This window comes from Pseudonaja textilis, chromosome 5, assembly GCF_049901715.1.
Source record: "Pseudonaja textilis isolate UNSWEBS1 chromosome 5, rPseTex1.2, whole genome shotgun sequence".
NCBI classification, from domain to species: domain Eukaryota; kingdom Metazoa; phylum Chordata; class Lepidosauria; order Squamata; family Elapidae; genus Pseudonaja; species Pseudonaja textilis.
Window position 1 is genome coordinate 36,254,383 of NC_141994.1, and position 24,898 is coordinate 36,279,280.

The window sequence follows — 24,898 nt, forward strand, 5'->3', positions numbered from 1 at the left end:
AAATGTCTCCTTCCATCCCTGATTTAATGTTTCCAAGTATATCCTAGATCAGGGATGTCAAGCTCATTTTATAGAGGGCCGCATCAGCGTTGTGTTTGACCTCAGCGGGCTGGGGTGGGTGTGGCCTGAGTGTGGCCAGCTCGATGTCACTCATGTCGCGGATGCCTGTGGTGGCCTAAGGACTCTGCCAGAGAAAAACAGGCTTCCGAGCTCTGTTTTCTGCAGCGACGACCTCCTACAACCCTCTGCCAGAAAAAAACAAGCTCCATTTTTGCTGGCAGAGGCACTGTGGACCAGTTCTTCGCTGTTCCCAGGGTGACCCTGCGGGTCAGATTTAAGCACCCCATGGGCCGGATCTGGACCCCAGGCTTTGAGTTTGACACCCTGCCCTAGATGATAAAAAATACTAAAGAAGGTCCTTGGAGTAAAGATTATTCAAAGCCAAATAAATATTGAATGGATTGTTTAGGAAACTACCTGCACGTTTCTCAGTTGCTGAGAAATAAGCAGCCACCTTACCAGTTCACAAGAACCTGTTAGAAAAAAACCTGGAAAAATCTCTGCCCTAATGAATTGAAATACAAGTTGGACATAAATTAATCCAGCTGTTAAATACATTATTCTTTCAATAGAGTTTTCACAATTATCTGACTTTTGCTTTTGGCTGAATTTACCTCCAAGTCCTTGACAACTGGATTCTTTGCAGTTATGGCTTGATGTGCATTCTAATTGGAAACCAGGATCCAGTTTGCTTCTCCCTGACACTCCCCAGATCTATTGTATCATAATATCCAAAATTCTCAGCTAGTCTATAGATAAAAATGTCCACAACTGGATTCTAGGTATATCATTGATATATACTTCAGAATTATATTTCCATCGCATGTAACATTTACACAGTAGCTCATTTATTATTTTGAAAAAGTGGAAAAACAGATTCAGAGTCATATCTAGCTGTAGTAATTAAACGTCTAATAGACAAAGAAAGCAGGTATACCAAAAATTGGAGAAACTATGTAAGAGAAATCACTTTCTTAGCAGATTAATTTTATATATATATATATATATATATATATATATATATATATATATATATATATATATATATATATATATATATATATATACACATATCTCAAATTTAACAGCTTTGCAACATGACATTTGCTACTTTCTGTGGATGCACCCATAACACTTATATAACCAACACATACATGAGAATCAACTTGATATGGTGATTATGGCATCAAGCTAGAAATTGAGAAACCACGAGTTCTAGTCCTGTCTTAGGTATGAAACCAGCTGGGTGGCCTTGAGCCAGTCACTTTCTTTCTGCCCCAGGAAAGCGGCAATGGCAAACCACTTATGAAAACCTTACCAAGAAAACTGCAGGGTTTGTCCAGGCAGTCTCCAAGAATTAAAACACAATTGAATGGAAGGGGGAAAAAAAACACATTCATGGATTGGAGGTTACATTCATAAAGCAGTTACAAAGATTGGGATGATTTATCAAAGGGAAGAGCTCACAATATCTGTTCCTGAGAAGTTTATCAAGGTGCTGGTCAAAAATCCTTACAAGTTCTGCATATTTACAGAGTAACTCCTGCAGCTCAGAATTAGAGGAAAATGGAGCAAACTAAGGAGCTTAGAGTGATCCCCTGGATTTTTGTAACTGGTTCATCCATACTGTACAAGCTTAGGTTTATCCACAACCACAAGCAGTTCCTAGACACAAGGAAAAAAACATTATCCAACCTTGAAAAAAAAGACACAACGAAAAAATCTGAACATCCAATAGCTACAAACCACATCTCTACCCAACAACCACAACTCAATCCACAACCCAATCCACAAAAAAACATAAATCAGACAAATAATGATATCCCAATCCTCATCAGAGAAGCTGTTGAACGCAAACAGAAATGTCCAAACGCCATCTTATTTGGTGTAGGAGACATCAATGACAATGATGACATCACAACTGTCCGAAACATCATCAGTGATTATCAAGCATCAACCATCTCCCCTGATGAAATACTTGACATTTCCCGCATTGGCCGAGAGCTCAAAAACAGAGACGGCTCTGTGGGCCCATGCTTCTGCAGGGTCATTTGCAAAAATGAATCAAGCAAACATAAATTCAATTATACTATAAATTCAGTTGCCAAAAGCAACACCAACCATAAGAACCTCCGTTCTTGCCCTGACCTAACCATACAGCAACATGCTTGCTCCCGTGTACTCTGCACAGAACTCAAAAACCATCTAGACAATGGAGAGAAGGACCTGTACATTGACTACCGTGCTGACTGTATCAAACGTAAGTCACACAACTGGCAACTCAGCTTTAACCTTCAACCACAATCCTACTTCAACCAATCCACCATCATCCAAGACTACGCCCCTAACTACCTCAATTCCAACTACAGCTGGCCTTAAATGCAAGCTACTCAATGCAAGAAGCCTTGTGGATAAAATACCTGAATTTCTCCTCCTACTAAATATGGCTAAATTCGACACCATCTCTCCCTGACTCCATTATAACAGTAAGAGACTATCATGTTTACCCATCAGATCGTGAAATTTGTAGAGGAGGTGGTGTTGCTATCTTCTATAAAAAGTCCTTACATCTAAAAAACATCCAAGTTACCCAGGTGCTCTTCCTGAGACCCTCATCTGTGAACTATCCTTAAATGTCACATTTCGATTCTTACTATGTTACAGAGCACCTGATTATGACATCGAACATGTAAACAAGCTAAATTCACTACTAACATGGGCAACATCCTGCCCACACGCTTTTCTCTTTCTTAGTGACTTCAATCTACCTCATATTAACTGGACCCTAAACGAATGTACAGCTGAACCCATACATGCAACCTTCTACAATGCTGTTACAAATCTGGGACTGGAACAACTAGTAAACAACAATACTAGACTTAACAACTGCCTCAATATCATCTTCTGCAATAGTTTGAATTTAATTTATAGAATACAAACTAAAAGAACCCTTTTCCAACAGTGACCACAATATGAATGACTTTTGTCTCAACATACGTCCACACAAAAATCATCACAATGATGTAATCCCCAATTATAACTTCAAAAAAGGCAACTATGATCTTAAAGACAATGATCTGTCATCCCTTGATTGGCAATCTCTATTCACTGGATGCAATACTGTTGAAGACCATTATAACATATTTTTACTTGAAGTCAAAAGAGTCATCAAACTATATGTACCAATAACAACTCCCCCCCCCAAAAAACAAAACAGATTACCCATAACAATAAGGAAACTTCAATCCAAAAAGAGATCACTCTTGTGGAAAAATAAATCTGGTCACGTTGCCAACTTCAAAAGTCAATACAAAAATTTATGCCAGATAAAGACTGAATGTACCAATTATCACATTAAACAAGAGGAAAACCTTCTACACACCAATTCCACTTGTGCTTTTTACAATTTTGTAAACAACAAACTAAAAGACTCAAGGTCCATTCCACCCCTAATAGGATCTAATGGTAAAGACTGCAATGACGACACTATTAAAGCCAACATCTTTAACACATTACTTGGCTCAGTATTTGTAAACAGCAATGGATCATTCCCAGTATTTCCTAGCCGAACCACAGAAAACTATAATGATCTAATATATACCAATTTTACAGAAGACAATGTTGAAAAAGCACTACACAATCTAAAACCATCTCTATCTATTGGACCAGACGGAATATGTGCCTACTTCTTAAAAAAGCTATCTACTGCCACAGCAGAACCTCTAAGCATAATCTTTGAAAAATCTTTCAGGACTAGCTCCTTGCCAAAACTATGGTCACAAGCCACGGTCATCTCCATCTTCAAAAAGGGAGACCCCAGACTAGTTGAAAATTACAGACCAATCTCCTTATGCTGCATCACCTGTAAAGTCATGGAATCAATTATTAACCAATCCATTATGCTCCATTTAGAGACAAACAACCTACTCTCTAATAAACAATTCATTTTCAGAAAAAAACTATCCTGTAATCTGCAACTCCTACACTGCAAAAACATGGATTACACAACTCGATCAGGACAAAACAATAGATGCAATCTACATAGACTTCTGTAAAGCCTTTGATTCAGTGGTACATAACAAACTACTCCTAAAACTAAAACCTTATGGTATCTCTGGACAACTGCATAACTGGATAGAAGCATTCCTGTCAAACAGACAACAAATGGTCAAAATTGGGAGCGTCCTATCAAATTTTGTACCTGTCAATAGTGGTGTCCCCCAAGGCAGTGTTCTAGGACCAACTCTCTTCATGCTCTACATAAATGACCTCTGTGATCATATTAAGAGCAACTGCGTTCTCTTCGCTGATGATGTAAAGCTGTTCAATACCACAGACAATACTGCTACCCTTCAAAAAGATCTTGACTATGTATTAGAATGGTCAAACAAATGGCAACTTCAAATCTCAACAAATAAATGCTCTGTCTTACATATTGGCAAAAAAATCAGAAAATAAAATACAGACTGAATAGTCAAGACCTTGTTGATGATACAAGCTCTGTAAAGGATCTTGGAATAATCATCTTTAATGATCTAAGTGCTTGAGCCCACTGTAACTACATAGCCAAAAAGGCATTAAGAGTTGTTAACCTAATCCTACGTAGCTTTTTCTCTGGTAATATCACACTACTAACTAGACCATACAAAACATTTGGCCGACTAATACTCGAATACAGCTCATCAGTCTGGAACCCACATTATATATCTGATATTAGCACAGTGGAGAAAGTCCAGAAATATTTCACAAGAAGAGTTCTCCACTCCTCTACTCGTTGTAGAATACCTTATGCCACCAGACTTGAAATTCTAGACCTAGAAAACCTTGAATTACGCCATCTTTGGTCTGATCTAAATATGGTATATAAAATCATACATTGCAATGACTTACCTGTCAATGAATACTTCAGCTTCAACCATAACAACACAAGAGCACACAATAGATACAAACTCAAGGTTAATTGCACCAAGCTTGATTGCAGGAAATACGACTTTGGCAACAGAATGGTCAATGTCTGGAATACTCTACCTGACTCTGTGGTTTCTTCCTCAACCCCCCAAAACTTTAACCTTAGACTGTCTACTATTGACCCCACCCCTTTCCTAAGTGGTCTGTAGGGGGCGTGCATAAGCACACCAACGTTCCTACCATCCCTGTCCTATTGTTTCTTTTATTTTTCTTATATGTACCCATTTCATGTATTCATAACTATGTATATACTTATACCTATTATCTTGTAAGTAATTGACAATTCAAAATAAATAAAATAAATAAATCTTGGGGAAAGGGACGCTATTTCAAATTAAACGTTTATCATTTATTAACTAGCACTTAAATCTCTGCACAAACTAATCTGTGAGGTTAAATATGTTGACTGGGATGAAGAGAATTCCTAGGGGCTCTAGAAATGGCAGGGCTCTCATATTTTAATGTATTTCATCCATACATTTATACACTACAGGGTAATAACAATATAACTATAAAAGGTAAAATATGTTGGTAAAATACTACATCCTGTTGTTTAATAGGATATATAACTACTGAACTAAGCTGCTGTCTGTGCATCTAATCGTTTTGCCATCAACCTGGCATGTAAATTGGGAACAACTCCGTCCAGAATAAATAAATACATGCAAGTAGTAAAGCTTCATAAGTACAGGAAAAGAATGAGAGAAAATCTCATAGAGTTATAATCAATATCAAGTAGCAAAGTCATGCCTTTCCCAAATACCTTATACGGCTATAGCCAGCCTTAGTCACTTCTTGCCAATTTATTTTCCCTTTGTGTTGGTGCTATGGTAACTCCTCTCAGTTTATTGTTGGCATACTTGACAGAGAAGTTCTCAGAGGATGAATTCCTTGACCTTCCCAGATGCTGCTTATTTGGAGTTCAGAAGCTTGTTTCTTTTTATAGGCAGCAAGTTATACTGGGATTTTCTTACATATGCAAATAAATCAGCATGTCACTAATCAAGCAAGAAGCAACCAGCTTTTAGCATCTGTTGCTACTTTATGCTACTTCTTTTTAAATATTTCCTAAAATATTTTTATTTTATGACTTAAAGCAGAAGTAATGCTAAAATTTCAATTGTGCTTCAATGACAAATAAAATAGGCAACCTGGACTAATTAAAATGCTGAATGTAGCAGTGTTGAAGCAAATGTTACAGTTAGAAAAATAGAATGAAAAAGGAATTTGGAGATTATCCCACCCAGAATTTCTTGATCAGAGTTGTATAGAACCTTAGGGTTCTCTGGGATGTCACCAAGAATTCCTTGGGAGATTATGAATTATTTAAAAAAAAAAAGCAGAGACCAAATAAAAAAGTGGGTTGGGCAGCCAAAGCGTGTACAGGCCCTGGATGGGGTTGGGATTACACATGTGGATACAAGGGGGGAGAAGAGCAAAGCACAAACTGAAGAGGAGGAGTAAATGACGAGAAGAAGGAGGAGGAGCAGATAGTGAAAGTGTACATGTGGGAGAGATGGTGCCAGGACCTGTATACTGGGGTTCTCCTTGCCAGCGCGTGCCTGCCTTTCTCCAGGTGCAGTGGTCTGGGGGGCTCCATCTCAAGTGAGTGCAGAAAATCTGTGGTTGGGCTAGCCCAGGCATCACCAGCAGCAGAAACTATTCATAAAGGGGGAGGGGGAGAGGGGGAAAGAAACACTTTAAGAACACTGTTAATTCATACATACAATGTTTAAGAACACTGTTAATTCATACATGTAAGAAATGTATTTTTGTAATTTCTTGTGTATACTTGAGCCAGATTGGTAGGGGTTCCCTGAGGTCCAAAAAACATTTCAAGGGTCCTCTAGGCTAAGCCAGCCCCCAGCCCCCAGCCCTATGCTGGACCTCAGCAAATTGGGAACTGGGCTATGCAAGTGGCAGACGAGCGTGAAGCTGCATTTATGCAAGTGGTGTACAGGAGTGAAAAACCATCTCTCTCCGCCCCATCACCGTCAGCACCAGTAGATCCGGAAAATTTGGGGACCACTGCTTAAGGCTCAAAAGTTTGAGAAAGACTGATCTAATCCAACCTCCTGCTAATTTTTATGAATCCACTATTATGCCATACTTGAGAAACAGATATTCAGTTTTCATTTAAATCCTCCCAGAAGAGGAAGGAGTTTGTTCCACTGCTGATACAGAATCTCTCTACTCAATTAGGTGGCTAAATTCAAAAGACATGGATAAGGCAGCTTTAAAAAGGAACATTTAGCAACAAGATTTTTTTGTTGGGAGACAGCAATAATTCTACAATTTAAAGTTTATTCTATGAGGTCATCAAATTCTCAGGCTTATCATGTTAAATATCACAAACTACCTGAAATTTTCTCTCTTCACCAGTAACAATATAGACATTTTATATAATTTGGATTTATGCATCATGTTGCATCATTACAAAATAAAAATAAAAGCACAAGATGATTCAAGAATCAATTAAGTCCAACATTCTATGTTATTTGTTGGCTAAGCATTTGTGTGAATGTTACCAATTGTAACTTATTCAGGAAATCATAGTTAAGTAAACATAGTTTTGTACTTGTTTGAGCCCATGGAATATCAGACATGTAAACAGTAGTGGGCTCAAAGCCCAAACCCAACCAAATATCTTACAGTGCAATTTAGCATGAAATGTGTCTGCTGATAGTCAACACAACTAATGGCTGTCTTATGCTTAACTTGATGAATAAATGAACCCATTTTCTACAATGAATAATAAACAATCAAATATGATTAACCCAAAAAAACCCTAACAAAATGATGGAAAATACCAAGAATAAAACTAAGCAAATTCTAAGGGAGTTTAAAATGTTGACTTTGAAATGTTAAATGGTTTGGGGAAAGGCTATGTGAAGGAATAGTATTACCTCATAAATGTAAGAATTGAGTTTGACAAAATTTCTGACTCCAAGATCTCCTTAGGAGAAGGTCCATGATATGCCATGGTATTTATTTCTAGGAAAACGCGTAGGCTAAATGTAGCTGTTTTTCTATAGTTTAGGTAGGATGGGACTCTGTTCTCCTATGGTATTAGGTGTCTTGCACTAAGATACTCCTTCCCCTTTCTCTTCTTCACAATCTCAAAGCCTCAACTGCCCCTCTTTCCTGCAGTTCTGATCAGTTTCTTACCCTAGATACAGAGGTGTGTCAAACTGGCAGCCCACCCGGATGCATCATATGCAGGCCACGCCCTCCCCAGCTCCGCAGAGGCAAAAATGTCACATGACGCAATCAAGTTTGATACCTGTGCCTAGAAGCTCAATGCAAGATAAGTTACAATATGCATGAACTCAATGGAGGAGCACAAAGGCAGAAAAGAACAGAGGGAGACCTAAATTGCTGGTTCCCATTTAGCCAGACCCCTGAATAGGAAGGAAACCCACTCTCTCCTTGTATCAGGTGATTGTCAATCTCTTGCAGTTGATTAGGAACTGAAAGTATTCTTCTTCCTTCCCAGGTCAGAGCACCCTCGGCTTGTTTTTTCTAACTCACCTTCCCATCCTGGCAATTATATGTTACTAACTTACTTTTCTAAACAACTAGTGCATATGAGGCAGATATAGATATGCACTACATGGCAAACAAGCAAGTGAATTTTGACATCATAATGCAGATTTAACTTTCATATTGCATAATGACATTGAGGACAAGTACATAAGTCACAAGGCTTATTTATAAGCAAGCTCTCTGCTTATAAATGACACCCAGTAATGCTTACCTAGTGTCTACATTATTATGCTTTCAGTATTAACTGAACACATTCTTTGTTTTCTCAGAGGTTTTTAAAAGCTGTTTTTCAAAAAATATTTTAACAGCTGTTAGAACTGCTGATCTATTAATAATAATAGTAATAAATTATTATTTTGTAAATAATTTTACTTTTAATGATTTTAATAAAATACAATTTTATTTGCTGATAATTTAACTATACAATTGCTATATTAGCTCTTACATTATTGTACAATATATTTTCAATATATCTTTATGTTAACCATAAAATTGTGGTTTTGGCACAATTTAGAAATATAATACATAAATAGTATTACAAGACTGGGGAAGCCCACTAATCCTGCTGTGAAATCACTACAAAGAGGGGAGGGGAATGAGGCAGGAATGGTGATCTGGAAAATTTCATTTTGACAGCACTTATTCCAGACTTGCCATTATTTAGAGTAAACCCTGGAAAGGCCTTGAATTTTTACCTCAGGTGGAAAGATTACAAGTCTAAATGTAATAGTCCTAAGAATATTGACAAATCTTTTCATAGCTCCTTTTAAAGGTTTTAATAAGAATTTTGCAGTTTGAAATTGATGGTGAAGAAAAATTAGAATCTTGGTTGCATTTGGTAAAACCCATTTCTTTCTAAAAACTGTTCTATTGGTTTTCCTAAGATACATGCACCAATAAAATTTTCCACAAATACCATAACTTACATAAAAGATTCATATAATGTGTTTCTCTGTATTAAAAACAACAATTCTGCTGTACAGACTAAAGCATTGAATCATTTGGAGATTTAGCATCTTTCTTCAGCATTCAAGGCCCTCTAGTGCCAACATCAGAAGTTGCAATTTATTTGTATAAACCAGAGCCCAATGATTCCTATGCATTGGAATTACATTTTGATCAAGCAGAAGCAATTATCAAGCTTCATTCAGATAATTATAGGTATCACATTGTCATTTCCTTTTGGGGCTTTTAATGTTCTTTCTTTAATCTCTGACAGCATAATGCAAGCTTTTACTTCCTTTGTTTGTTTTTTTCATTTATACTTAACACAGAACTACCAAGTTACATTATAGTTCAGTCCTATTGTATTCATATTGATATATGTTCCAAATGCAACGAGGCTTATTCCCAAATAAGTATGAAATATATTTCAATATTATTTTTTCACTGCTCAATTGTCTGACAACCATAGAACATGTCATCTGTTACACTCTGCATCCCTAATCAGAATTTAAATAAAAAAACCCTTCCTTTCTTGGTTCCATATTTCCTTACAATGTTCAGTGCTGCCTTCTTAACTCTTTTTCCATTCACCCTTATCTGCTGTCCAATCTGTACATATGATCTAACATTATACCTCCTATTATGTTACAGCTCACCACTTACCCTCCTAAAGCTTATATGTTTATTAAACTAGGTGAGTCTACTGAGACAACTAGGTGAGACAACAATTAGCCTTTCAAGAACACAATATATGTTGCTCCTCATAGACATGGTAGTTAAAGAAGCAACATTACTCTTTTAGACTTCACACTAGCAAAGAATAAACATAGAAAAATCCACTCCAAATGCTACTTCGTATTCATTTTTTTAAAATGGCTAAGTTCTGCCTAACAAACAGAAGATACAAAAGCTATTCACAAGTAATGTTTATAAGCAATTAGATTTGCGAAGCATCTAATTGCATATGACATAGCCAACTATTTTTTTTCCTGCTTTCAAAGTCTTCACTGGCATGTTCTCAAAAGACCACCACTTCCCATCATTACTTTACAAACAGCCCATACTTTAATGGTTTCCTTTTCATGCTGACTAAAGATGTGGCAGGAAGCCACTGTTACTAAATATATTCATCTCTCTATCTGACAGTCCTGACAGGACAAAGCAACTTGTATGACAAGGAGCCAGGGTAAATGCAAAAAGCTAATATAAGCAAAAATATAGTCCTAATCATTAATTTGATGGCAAACAAATGATTTTTTAAAAACCCTGTATAATTGTAAAACAGAAACTTATGTTGAGTTTCTAAGTATAAGATGAAAATTTGATTTTTTGAGGATCATGATTAAATGGAATATTTTAAAAAATAGCATGAATAGGGAGGGTTAAGTTTTAGGAATGTTTTTGTCCAGATGAAAGCTTGTATTTTTAAAAATCTTGATCTAGAACAGGTATGCACAACCTGCAGGCCATATGGGCCTGGATAGCTAGTAATGCAGCTCCATAAGATTGCAAACTTTTAACATATTAGGTGATTTGTATACATTAACTATATTACTTATTTTATATGTGGCCCAAGATAACCCCTCTTCACTCAATGTGGCCTAGGCAAGCCAAAATGTTGGACATCCATGGTCTAGAGACAAAACAAACCACCCAGGTTTCTAGAGACATTCATTTCTGTGCATTTCAAGTATGCTATCTACATCCTTGAAATACACAGCATCTAGTATCATGGCTACTTCGAGGTTTTGACCATTTTAAAAGAATTAATGTCCTGATTGCTCTTCTTCATCTGAACACTCAATCATACAATTACAGTTATTGCCTTTGTTGAATATATTGATTCTGGTACATAGCCATTGACTTAAACAAACAAAATAGTCATTGAAGAATGAAAAACCCAATTTACTTAACAGTTGTTCCCCAAAACAAAGAGGCTTGTATATGAATACTATGGCTAGTATAGTAATATATAATATCTAGAAAAAAATGTAGGATCCTCTCTATCATAGAATACAACATATATTGGAAATAGACAGCATGTGTTGCAGAAATTTTACACATGATATCCAAAATGTAATGTGAAAGAGCATGCTATGACATAAAAGTATGATCAAGATCCTTTTTTGATAGCACTTTCTATATCTTAGATGTTGTTTGGCACAATACAGAATGCAAGTTATTATTTTTGTATCATTTGATTGTTATTTCAATAAGGTATAACAAGAATAAAGGAAAATATTTTATTTCATATATACATACATACACACACACACACACACACACACACACACATACATGTGTGTGTGTGTGTGTTATTCAGCTTTGTTCGGGTATTTTCCCATGTCATTATAGTTGTGCTTTTAAAGTTGTAGCAACGTTTCGGCAGTATCTCATCTGCCATCATCAGGCTTCTGTATTGTGTTCGTCTCTGAGTCGAATATATATTCGTAGATTTTCACAGGTACAGGTATGTAGGTCTAGGTCTGTTCAGGTCTTTTCCCGTGTGACCCGAATACACCTAGACCTACATACCTGTACCTGTGAAAATCTATGAATAAATATTCGACTCACAGACGAACACAATACAGAAGCCTGATGATGGCAGATGAGATACTGCCAAAAGTTGCTACAAATTTAAAAGCACAACTATAATGACGTGGAAAATACCAAAAAAGCTATATATATATATATATATATATATATATATATATATATATATATATATATATATATATATATATATATGTATGTATACACACATATATATATATACACATATATACATACATATACATACACACACACACACACACACACACACACACACACACACACTTTCTTTTAAGACTTTAATTCTTTTAAAATGTGAGGATTTCCTTCTACAGTGCCTTATGATTATTTTGTGCTGAGTTTATGACTGGCCCAACATTATCCAGTCAGTTTCCACAAATGAAAATGGACTTGACCCTTGCTCTCTGCACTACTGGTCTAAAACATTTAGCCATTCTGTCTTGCTCTATAAAACATTCCTATTCCCATAATTAATATTCAGAAATGCCTTTTATATTATTATATCTAGAAAAACATTTTGCTTGCACAAATAAAATTATTTCCTCCTAATCTTATGGTTTGATTAAAGATTTGAGTCTTTGGAATATTCTCGTGTGGGCCCACATATGACCATTTCTTTACAGACTCTGCAGTTGTGTAGCATCATTCTCATAACAATCTGGATTTACCATTTTTTTCAGAGGATAAGACACACTTCCCCTCCCCCCAAAATGGGTGGAAGTGTCTGTGCGTCTTATACAACGAATATTGCGGGGTGGGGAAGGGGGTTGGTGCGGTGCCGATCAGCTGTTCTAGCATGGACCGCGGCGGTGACAGCAAATGGGCTGCAGCAGCTGCAAATGGGTGGCAGTGGCGGCAAACAGGGCTGTGGCGATGGCGGCAGCAGTGGCAAATGGGCCACAGTGAATGGGCCGCAGTGGCGGCAGCAAACAGGATGCAATGGTGGTGAACAGGCTGGGGTAAACGGGCCATGGTGGCAGCACAAACGGGTGGTGGTGAATGGTCCAGATGAATACCAGATGGATGCTGGGAGGCAGAGGCAGATTTTTGAAAATTAATATAAATAGAAAGAGCAACATGTTCAAAATCCACACACTCTCTATATGGATTTTGGACATGTTGCTCTTTTTGTTTATAGTAATAAAAAAAAGAGGCAGATTTTTTTTCTTGTTTTCCTCCCCAAAAGTTAGGTCCTTCTTATAGTCCGGAGCATCTTATACTCTGAAAAATACAGTAACTCATGGCCTATTTCTAATTGAAGGAGCTTCTATTCAGCATATTTCCACATATTCTGTATTTGTGTAATTGTTTTTGATTTTTCCTGTCACAAGCAGATGAAATGAGTAACATGATAGCAAGAATCGTCTCAGTAGTACTGAACTAGTTTTAGAAAAGGATGTTATACCCATAGAAAAGTATCCATTCTCTTGAAATAGGCAGCGTAGGTAAATGGACTATAATGCTATGATGATATCATCAACCAAGTTTCATATATCTGTATATTCATTCAAACTTTCTTTTGAAAAAAATAGCATTATAGTGGCCTCACCTTCCAAACAAACAGCTTTATCCTCATTGTATAGTCTGTGAATAATGTTCCCCCAACAGCAGATAATCTTGTTATACCAGTATTATTATACTGCAATCCAGGCTCTTTTCTCAGGGCCTTTAAAGCTTGAAATGATGTTAAGGGGTAAATTTGGTATCAACTAGTGAGTCTCCTATGCCTCATTTCCTAACACCTAATTCCACACAACAAAAGAAACCAATATATAGTAGTAGCACTATGACTTTGACGATGCTTCAGTAACCTCTGGGATTAATTAGAACTGCAAAATATAAACAATGTAAATATTAAGAGCCAAGTCACTAAATTAAAATAATAAGTGCATAAGAGGCACCTGCATATAAACATGTAATCATGTTCATGTTTTTCAGTGATTGTGGTTGCTTCAACAACTCCAGCTTGGTTTATGCTATATTTTTTATATAACTGCATACAGTAATTATAGATTCTGTTCAGTTGGTTGTCCTTGAAAGTATTTAGTGGCCTTTTCAAAATTCATTTATTGTGATTCATGACTAACATATAAAGTAAAATAAGCTCAATTATAAATGATTAAATGTAAACAGAACATTCAAGTTGCTGTATAATTGTAAACAGTCCACAGTTCACCTAATATACAGATTTCTGTATATACATTTAACTATCTGTACCTTAATGTTACAAGCCATAACATAAAATTTGTGAATCAATATTATTTCTGACAGAAGGAAGAAAATACAAATTGCTATAACATTTTTAAAAGCAAGAATAATAAGAGAAACATTATAATAATATATACTACAGAGTTCATTCTTTCAACCATTTCAGGGAGGGGCAGAGACATTCAACAGAGTGCTCATGCAAGTTTCCCTTCCAGTGCAGTAGAAGACATCAGAATGAATCAGATATAAGACTCCCTTATATATAGAGATTATAAGATTTATTTATATATTTATCAATCAATCAATCAAATTTACATGGTCACCCATATCATAAGAAGTAATTCTGGGCAATGTACAATAAAAATAAACATGCCAGTCATATATAATACACACAATTTTATACAGACAATTCAACCAGCAATGGAGCCATCTCAATATCTCGCCAGTCCCCTGGTCCTGCAGAACTTTCAGAAAATAAGGAGGGGGGAGCTGATTTCACTTTATCGGGAGAATGTCCCCTAAGGCAAGCAACATGTCAAAAAAGGCCTTAGACTGTCCACTATTGACCTCACCCTTTTCCTAAGAGGTCTGCACCAAGGTGCCCACCGTCCCTGTCCTATTGTTTCTTTTTATTTTTCTTATATGTATCCATTTCATGTATTCATATTTATATTTATACTTATACCTATTATCTTGTAAGCAATTGACAAATCAAATAAATAAATAAAAGCATCCCTCTCAGCTAGATAGAATGAGTCAATCAGCTGTAATGAGGGAGAGAGGGTGTCTCAAATAACCAAATATAATTTATAATACCGGTATTTATATTTACAATTTAAAGAAAGATTTGAGTGTTCAGTAATTTTTGTTTTAGGAAAATTCCCAGTTGCAACAATAGCATAAAACAGGAGTCCCCAAACCTGGGCCATGGCCCACTACCCCAGAAGTGGGCCATGGAAATGGAAGGTGAGCTCACACACACATCCCCACTTGCCAGAGCAGGCAACCACTGTGTATGTGCTCCATTTGCATGAGTGGCATATGTGCACGGAACCTTCCCCCCTCCTCCCCCGGGGTGGGTTTCTACCAGTACTACCTCTGTAGAACCGGTAGCTCTGAAGAGCAGCAGACATAGAACTGGTTCTATGTCTGTTGATGTTTTTGCCCACCCACCCACCTGGGCTCTTACCTGATCTTTATTTCCTGATTTTTCAACTTCAGCTGCTGAAGACACAGCTGCAGTTAAAAAAGCAAGAAGAGGGTTGTTTCAAAGGCTGCTTCTCTGCAGGCAACTGCTGATGACGATTTACAGGCGCATGGCTGGTAGCCTGCAGGGATGCTCGTAAATCCCGAAATGGTAGTTAACCCTGTCGTATCCCCCCCCTGCCTCCCCCCGCTTCACAAAGCTGAAAAGGTTGGGGAGCTGATACAAAATCAAGCTTCTGATCATCTCTGATCATCTCAAACAGATAATCAAAAGGAGGGGCGGGATATAAAAACCTGCGGGTTTTTCATTTAGCATTTCCATCATCTGGAGACAATCTCCTCAAGGCAGAACATAAGTTTGAGCTAGAATCTGATTGTGTGAAATTAGGTTTGAACCTTTATAGCAGCGGTGTCAAACTCAATTTCACTGAGGGCCACATCAGGATTGGGTTTGCCCTTGGAGGGATGGGTTGGGGGGTATGGTGGGTGTGGCTATGGTGGGCATGACACAGGATTGCACCTCTGCAGATATGGTTTTATAAACTTATAAAAATAGGGAAGCATACATTTATGATTGTTTTTTTAAATACTTATTAATACTCCGGTTATTAAATGAGTGGTTATAAGTCAAGGACTACCTATGTACAGGCATACTGCATTACTGTGTTATGTATCTTTCAATTGCTGAGGAGTGGCATCAAAGTTATTCATTGTATGATTATGAATTTTAATTAAAATTAATTAAAATTTCCATATAAGCCTATTGTAAATTGGTCAATGTGGCAAAAAATGAAACCAGTATATAACATTGAGACTGGATCTGTACCTCTACACCACTGAACATAAATGTCTAGTATGTTTGCAAACTGAACTAAGTAAAACCCTGCTAAATTACTGCAGGTATCATATCTCTAGTCAAGCAAATAATAATCATCTCCCTTGTCTAATGGAGGGAGATAAGCTAAATCCTGAATACAAGATCCCATTATACGGGCTAACTCAAGTTACCTGTTACCACCAATGTGGCATCAGGACACTCTATTATTAAATGTCGGAAATTTATACCAAATATCTTGAATTCAAACTTGAAGTTCAAGAGAAAACATACGAAGTGATTATCTTATTGCAACAATAACTAAACTTAACAAAGTGGGCCAAAGTTAACTGGTCAGATGGTTTCAATTTGGCAATACTGGTCTTTTAACATTCACCTAGATTTGAAGCATGCATTTCCGCAAATGTTTACTCATGGTTGGTGAAGTGACGGGCTTCTCAAACAAGTTTTCTGGGTCTGCATAAGACGCCGAAACTAAGCTAAGCATACCGGTTAGTTTCCCACAGCGTAATATGCTAAAGTGCAACTACCTAATAGATGGTTCCGCCAACTGAATACAACTTATCCATATCCTTCACAGCCACCTCTTCATGCTTAAAAGGCAGGGATAGAAATCATATCCATTTAACCGGGGGGGATGGGGAACTGCCAATAGTAGGAGGAATGAATGCAGACTTGACTCCCTTTCAGTCACTGAAAGATAGCGCCGACAAGCCGCCCCGCCCTCAGAAACGAGAGTTGGAAGACAAAACAGAAGGCAGAGCGGCTGCCGGAAAGTGCGGCGTCGCGCTTCCGGAAGTGATGTCAACCTTTTTCGGCCGAGCCGGCCCCTGGAAAAGTTAATTGGGAAACCCTGTTCCTTCTTTCGCGGCTGCTTTTGCAGAAGGTGGGTGGGTGTCGCTTTTGCTCGTCTAAGCTTTGCCGTGGGGGAGGGGTGTCTCTGTCTGGTCACTCACTTTCTCTGTCGGTTTGTCTTTGTCTCCTTCAGGCGCCATGCCGGCTAAGGGGCCCCTCCAGAGCGTTCAGGTTTTCGGCAGGAAGGTGAGGCTCGCGTGGTTGTTAGAACGGGGCCAAACTCGGTGTCTCCTCTTCCGCCATAAAAGCCGAGAAATTGAAGGGGAAATGGGATGTTCTTGTTGCCCGAAAGTTGTCTTGGCCCGGCCGGCTTTCCGGCGCTGAAAAGTATCCCTCGTTTCTCATTTTCTGTGCGCGCAATGCCACTCCTCGACAGCCACGTTTTCCCACTTGAGTGGCGGGATTTGGCCTAAACCTCGGCGAAAGGAAACGGGCTCCCTTGGCGCTTTCTCTGTTCCGCGTGCGGCGCTTTAAGTGCGGCACGTGGGATGGAAGGGCGGATAAGCTGTTAGTTTTATTCTGGGTGCAGGGTTGCTTGCGGGATATAAAGTTGAAAATAGGGCACCACAATTCCCGTCATCCTTTGCCGTTAACCAAAATGACTGCTACCGTAGGAATTGGTCGCTTATCTTTCGTGAGGCCCCATTCTGGCCAGAGCCTGAATAGGCAAGGCTCTTCCACGAGTTCATGTTCAAATACCCAGAATCAACCTGAAGGCGAAATAGGCGGCAAACACATTTAATAAACAATAAATGTTTGGCATAAGTTCAGTGGCTCAGCAATAGAATGCATTTATCTCTAAAAATTCTCATTTCATCTTTCTTCATGGCAATAAGTGAAAGTGGGATTGATAAAAGTTGATTGGTTTCAATAGCAAGATACAGTGATAATGGTGATATGTGTAGGGAATATTTATGGATGTTTATACTTGATGCAGTGCTGACAATGCTTATCTGTCTTAAAGAGTATAACTTTGCCTAATATTTTTATTACCAAACCAACCCCCATTTAGAAAACTGCTACAGCAGTTGCTCACTGCAAAAGAGGAAATGGGCTTATTAAGGTCAATGGACGGCCTCTGGAAATGATTGAACCCAGAACTCTCCAATACAAAGTAAGTGATTTTCTTTGTATGTATAATACATTTTGTATTAACTAATAATTGTTTCCTTTAGTTCCCCCCCCCTCTTTAAACACTTATAGTTCTGGTGAAATTCAAGTGGGTTTGAGCTGTCCCTTAGCAGTTTTGTAAAAGCCTTTTGTTACTCAGAATCCTTTGCATTGTCATTAAGGTTCCAATGTTTTACATGCATTTTTGGAGAACTAGGCAAGAGTTATATTGATGTTTGTTTGATTCACTTCTATCAGTAGTACTGTTTAGTCCTGGTACACAGTGCTTTTGTGCTGGAATATAGTAATTGAAAGCTGTAAAGCAGGGGTCTTCAAACTTGGCAAGTTTAAGATTTGTGGACTTCAACTCCCAGAATTCCTCCTCCAGTCATGTTAGCTCAGGAATTCTGGGAGTTTAAGTCCATAAGTCTTAAACTTGCCAAGTTTGAAGACCGTTGCTGTAAAGCATTGAAAGCAAATGAAATGGTTCTATTTCTGTGTAATTTCATTGCAAATTAGTTGTAACTCTTGGGAGGAGTTATTTAAGGATACTGTGTTGGAATTTAATGAAATAATTGTTAAGATGGCAAGAAACAAGTTTTCTTAGATGAAAGCAGTATTTACTATAATTTGACTTGGTGATGTAAAAATAGTACATTCAAAGAATACTGAAAGCCTGTATTCTATAAATCTAATATATGTTTACTTAGACATTTCTGCATTAAATGGGAAGCTTGTTTAGGACTAAATGCTTTTTGTCTCCCAGCTGCTTGAACCAGTACTTCTTTTGGGAAAAGAGCGCTTTGCAGGAGTTGACATAAGAGTCCGTGTGAAGGGTGGTGGTCATGTGGCCCAGATATACGGTATGAGCAGCTCATATTTTACAAGCAGAAAAGTATATTATTAAATGTATCAGCTATCCAAATATAACATGTATACTTGTAAAACCTGTTATCACCTGTGTTAGTTTATTAATTTTTAACCGGATGTTTCTAGATGTATTTTACTGGTCCCTAGCTAGAGTGATTGATGGTCCACCTGATTTACAAGTTTAAGGGAGTCTGCTATATTGTATTACGTGATTTGGTCTGTAGCAGTTATTTGTGTTTATCATTGTTTATACATATGTATAGATTTCAGAGAGCCAGTTTGGTCTAGAGATTAAAGTGCCAGACTAGAAAGCAGGAGACTACTACTCCTGCTTGAAATTTTAGCCTTGAAAGCCAGCTGGGTCACTTTGGACCAGTCACTCTCCACCCAACCCACTGGTTGTTGTGGGGAAAATAGGAAGGTGGGTTAGATATGTTTGCAACCTTGAGTTTTTTTGTAAAAATAAAAGTGAAATACAAATAAATAAATACTAACATAAATCCAAAGTATTGCTCCAAAGACTTCACAGTTAATATATCTGACTGAACCTTTACTAGCAACGTGCAGCATTTTTGTTTCAACTTGATGTTTTATTTTACTTATTTCTTCTACAGCAATTCGGCAATCTATTTCCAAAGCACTGGTGGCTTATTATCAGAAATGTAAGTTTTCATTCACTTTATTTTTTTGCTATTTTTTCATCTTTTTTTTTTTTGTAAATTTTATTTGAGTTTTCACAAAGAGAAAAAAAAATAAAAATAAAACATCTTTTTTGAAAGTAGCGTAATCCCAGGTTACATTTCCTCGTACAGACAAATTCAGGTTCATGCTCATTTTTATATTGTATTCCATATCTTATTACAATTTTACATTTTCTGCATAGCTTCTCCCCTCTTTTAATTTTCTCAATTTTATTTTAATTATGTCAATTCAAATCATTGTATTTATATTTTTTGTGTGTCCTGTTTCAATTATCTATTATCTTTTCCCATTAAACAAAATTTCTCCTGTAGTTACTGATTGGAGTATGACGCCTTTATATCTTTTAAGTTTATCCATTTAACTCTTATTTAGGCTTCAATATATACCCTAAAGTTATAACATTCAATATAATACATAACTTCCATTCGGATTCTGCTTGGTACATTCTTAAAATGCACACTATATTCTTAAAAAAAGAAAAAAATATAAATATGTAATTAAAACAACACATTCCATTCCAATTCAATTCTGTCATTAATATTAATATTCATTAAAGTCTTAACTTCTTTAACATTACTTTTCAATTAAATATCATACTTCTATGGGAACAATTATAAGCTTTCCATAATTAATTCCCTCCCCTCTTCACTTATATTTTATGAAACATTAACTAAAATGTTCCCGTTCCTAATTCAATTTTCTCATTTATTTTATTTCACTTAACATTTCACTAAATTACACTATTTTATCCCTCATTTTAATCATACATTGTTTCCAATTTTCTAAAGTTATTTCTATTACTAATATAACGATACAATCTTATGTACCTTTACAGAATCCCTTTTTCAGTTAGATTTTCACCCATTATCTCTGAATAGGTCCTGTTTCTCTATATCTTGCTCCAGTCCTTTGTAACTTCTTTTCCTTTCCTTCTTCCTTCTCTTCTCTCTCCCTTTTCCCCCCTTGTCTCTCTACCTCTATTTCTCTCCTGTATTCCCCTTTCTGTTGCTTTCCAGTGTTAAACTTATTTTTCGAATTATTTTTCTTTTCTTTGGTTCTTTTTTTAAGTCTTAAATTCTCCATTCTCTTTCCCCCCTTTCCTTTTTCTTCCCCACATAAAATTACTTGTTCATTAAAGATGGCTTCTTCTTTGTCCCAGTCTTCTTGTTTTGCAGACGTTTCTTGTTGTTTCTCATAGTTCCAAATCTCCATTTCTAAGAATTGAAAAACGAAGCCAAAAGAACCCTTCCCTTCTTGTGCATCTTCTTTGTACTTTTTAAGTTCCATTTTCAATTCATCCAGAAGTGATGCCATTGTATAAATTTTTAAACAACCACCCAATTAATTTTAGTCATTCAAATGTAATAACCAAGAATCCAAAGATCACCAAATAATCCAAATACACGCAAGCTATTTCTTTTTGCTCTTTTTTTTCACTTTCTTTTCCTGGGGTTACTGTTTAGTTACAAAGTTTCAGTTAATGTATCTTTTAGAAGTCTTGTTGAAGTTTTACTGTAGATTCTTTTTAATTCGAGGCAGTGTCCTCCCTCTCCCAGATCCTGCCCTTATTCTTTTTCTCTCCCTTCCTGCTTATGAAAAAAAAAGTGTCCAGAAATCTTTATTATCCCTTTGTCATTTTGTTTTATTTTCAGCTTAATTGCCTATTGATGTCAAAGCGGATTTTTCCAATTTCTTATTTAAGTCTCTTAGTTGTCAGTATAGGGAAGGAGACAGAAGAAAAAAAACACCAATCCTTTCCCTTTTAACTTTCCTTCACTGCTTCCGACTCTTCTTTGGGAGCAATGTTATTTTTTTGTAAGTTTAAATTCCAGGGTACCTTATTTGTTGCTTTTACAATTGTAACCCGGTAAGCCAAAACTTTCACTTCTTATCTTCCTCCTGCACATTCTTTTCCGGTCGAGTTCTTCTTTATGGTGGCCATTTCTGACCACTGCTGCAACCTCCTTCGGGAAAGGGAGTAATGGCCAGCTGAGGAGGAGAGATGCGGCTCTCCTCAACCCTGCTGGCGGTCTCCCCCCTCTTCACCTCTACGGGGTGGGTTATCCCCGAAACCAGCCGGCTCGGTGCATTCCAGCGGTGAGTCCAGACCGAAACCGCATATGATCGCGAATTTCTGTCACCGAAGAGACGTCAAACCGGAAGCCTTTTTCATCTTACTCATGTATATTTAAGCCAATATTGACCATATAAATTAAGTGCTGCTTAAAAGATTTTATTTCTTGATGCTTTCTGTAAGTTACCATTTCTGAGCAATGTTATAGGATTGATTAAAACAATAGCTTCAAAGTCTAATACAGTTGTTTTATTTTTCTCAAGATGTCGATGAAGCTTCTAAGAAGGAAATAAAGGATATCCTCATCCAGTATGATAGGACCTTGTTAGTTGCTGATCCTCGACGTTGTGAGTCCAAGAAGTTCGGTGGACCTGGTGCTCGTGCACGTTACCAAAAATCCTATCGTTAAAACCTTTTTTGTCTATTTGAAATAAAGGATAAAATTTAATAAATAACTTGTGTTTCTGAGAACTATATTTCAGTCTGTTTTTGTGATGTTTCAGGGGAATGCTTAAGAGTTAGTTTTAAAATTATATTAGCTTATTTCAGCTTCTGTCTTTTAGTGCGGTCTTAAAGGTTTACTCAACATGAATTATAACTTAATTAGACATAGTTCCATTAAAATACAGTAAATTGGGTATAAAAATACAGTAAACACTTAATTCTATCTGGTGCGAATAAGAAGTATGCCCTATTTCAGTTTCTTTGGCTTCACTAATAGGCTTTTCTCAAAACTTGCAGGAACGAAGTCCTCCATTCAGTGGATGCTGTAGATTGTGATCCTAAACTCAATAGTAAATACTTTTAACGCAGTCTAACAAAGCATATATGTGGAATTCTGGAGACAGTAGTAACATAGTAATTATCTTCTAATAATTAGAATTACTAAGTTTTGTTCATATAATTTATTTTCAAATTACAGAAATATGTAATGTCTCATGTAATGTATTGCCAGATTCTATATTTACCAGGTATTTGTGGTGTTAACGGTTAACAGGTGTTAACACAGCTTTGTGGTGCACAGAGTTTTCAGTTCTGCCTATAATTCCATCTGTAATGAAAAAACAATATTTAAACTAACATATATATACATACATACACACACACACACACACATATTCCAAATACCATTTTCGTCGTGCTTTATAGTTCCTTTGATAGCCTAATCATTGTAAAGGACTCTGATTTTGAAAAGTTAAATGAGGCTAGGCCCGATTAATATTTGGATGAGAGATCATAAAGAAATCTTTGAGCTTAAGACTTTATTGGAAGAAAAATCCTGGAAGAAAGCAATAGAAAAATGCTTCAAATTTAGTAAAAACAACACAGATGTCAATTCATTAGAGCTTGGGGGAAGATAGTGATATATAAGAGAATTAGGTGGAGACAAAACATCATATATCCATAATCAGAATTGATTTTTCAACTGTCCTAGTCTATTGTAAAAGGGAGAATAATTTTCTGTTCGAGAAAAATTACTAGTGATTATGGAACTAAAGTGCCTCATTTATTTGGTTTCACATTTTCCTAAATAATTTACCATCTTAAGCAGTGGGCTTTTCTACTTCCATATTATGGTTTCCTAACTACTGACAATAGAATTCTGCCACATTCCAGAACACTTCCTATCCATCTGAAAAGAAAAATTAATAATCTCAGTGTTCTGGGAATAGGTGTATACATTTGTATGCTGTATGTTTGTATATTTTTTAAGTGTAATGCAGGGGTCTGCAACCTTAAAACACCCAAAAAGCCATTTGGACAGTTTCTCACAGAAAAGACAACACTGGGAGCCACAAAACCTGGGTGGGCATGGGCAACTTAACTTCACTCCCACCCAGTCACATGTCCCCTAGCCTACCCAGGTTTTGTGGCTCCCTGTGTTTTCTATGGGAAATAGGTCTCTCTCCCCCTTCTCTCTCATTCCCTCCATCATTTTCTCATTTCTCTCTCCCCCTTTCATTTCTTTCTCATTTCTTTCTCTTTCCCACTTCCTTTCTCTCCCCTTCTCTTATTTGTTTCCCTCCAGTTCTCATTTCTTTCTCCCTCTCACCCTTTTCTCTCAATTGTTTCTCTTTTCCTCTCTCATTCCCTCCATTTTCTCATTTCTCTTTTTTCTCCCCCTTTTTCTCTCCCTTTCTCTCATTTGTTTCTTTCTCTTTTCCCTCATTTTCTTCCTCCAGCTCTTTTAATTTCTCTCCCTCTCTCCCCCTTCTCTCTCATTTATTTCTCTCATTCTCCCTCCATTTTCTCATTTCTCTCTCATCACTCATGCGTGTACAAGTGGGATACCCTTCTGGACCAGGATCACGGCAGCGGTTGTAATGGCAAGTACTGTCGCCACTGTGCAGTCATGTGCATAGTCGGCTGTGCTGCCCAAGAGAGCTGGAGCTCTTCCTGCATCTGCGACGGCTGCTCCTCCCTGTTCTTCCTGAGCTGACATGAAGGGGACCACAGCTGGTGCTGAGCTGCCAAAAAGGACATGGAACCGCAAAATGCAGCTGGTTGTAGTCATTAGGGTCGCTTCAGCCACGCGGCTCTGCAGAGAGGCTTGTGCAACCGAGTTAGCCAGTGTCTTAGGGTGGAGAGCAGGTTACAAGACTGAGTCGGCAGGGAGCCGCACAAGAGGGGTCAAAGAGCCACATGCGGCTCTGGAGCCACAGGTTGCCAACACCCGGTGTAATGGAATAGAAGGTAGAAGATTCCAGTTGCAGATCAGAAACATTTTACATCACAGGACACAATGGCTTTTCCACACAGATGAGTTAGGAAGATAAAATGTTTTTTGCTCATCTTTTTGAACAATTTTTCAGTGTTCTGTCAAAAAAACAACTAGCTAGGCCCAAACATTTCTGCAATTTCAGCAGTTGCTGATTAGTGAAGGAATAGAAGAAACCAGAAAATGAGCTGAAGGACCAAATAATAGATTTGGTACTACATTCCTA

The 24,898-nt window shown here is 37.3% G+C and overlaps 1 protein-coding gene and 1 long non-coding RNA gene across 3 annotated transcripts in view; one reads left to right on the forward strand and one right to left on the reverse strand.

The window, feature by feature from the left end:
* The window catches only part of LOC148125599 (uncharacterized), a 28,585-nt gene extending 11,524 nt beyond the window's left edge, over positions 1 to 17,061 (reverse strand). The window contains exons 1-2 of the long non-coding RNA XR_015743832.1: positions 16,873 to 17,061; positions 6,558 to 6,687 (exon numbers count right to left, since the gene is read on the reverse strand). This is a non-coding gene — a long non-coding RNA (uncharacterized LOC148125599). The remainder of the gene's footprint in view (positions 1 to 6,557; positions 6,688 to 16,872) is intronic.
* Positions 16,974 to 22,429, forward strand: RPS16 (ribosomal protein S16). Of its 2 annotated transcripts, none has more exons than XM_026699169.2 (6): positions 16,974 to 17,228; positions 17,331 to 17,383; positions 18,210 to 18,311; positions 19,074 to 19,170; positions 19,792 to 19,839; positions 22,217 to 22,429. In XM_026699169.2, exons 2-6 carry the CDS (start codon positions 17,336 to 17,338, stop codon positions 22,360 to 22,362), a joined length of 441 nt encoding a protein of 146 aa, XP_026554954.1. In that variant the 5' UTR covers positions 16,974 to 17,228; positions 17,331 to 17,335; the 3' UTR covers positions 22,363 to 22,429. The 2 variants fall into 2 exon arrangements, with proteins under 2 accessions (XP_026554954.1, XP_026554962.1); XM_026699177.2 differs by having other exon boundaries at positions 17,171 to 17,232.
* Positions 22,430 to 24,898: the final 2,469 nt, after the last annotated feature.

Excerpts from the sequence above, each read along its gene's own strand:
- RPS16 (XM_026699169.2), top strand. The coding sequence starts at position 17,336 with ATGCCGGCTAAGGGGCCCCTCCAGAGCGTTCAGGTTTTCGGCAGGAAG. Across the intron at positions 17,384-18,209 it reads TTCAGGTTTTCGGCAGGAAG|AAAACTGCTACAGCAGTTGC; the intron begins GTGAGGCTCGCG and ends ACCCCCATTTAG. Across the intron at positions 18,312-19,073 it reads CCAGAACTCTCCAATACAAA|CTGCTTGAACCAGTACTTCT; the intron begins GTAAGTGATTTT and ends TTTGTCTCCCAG.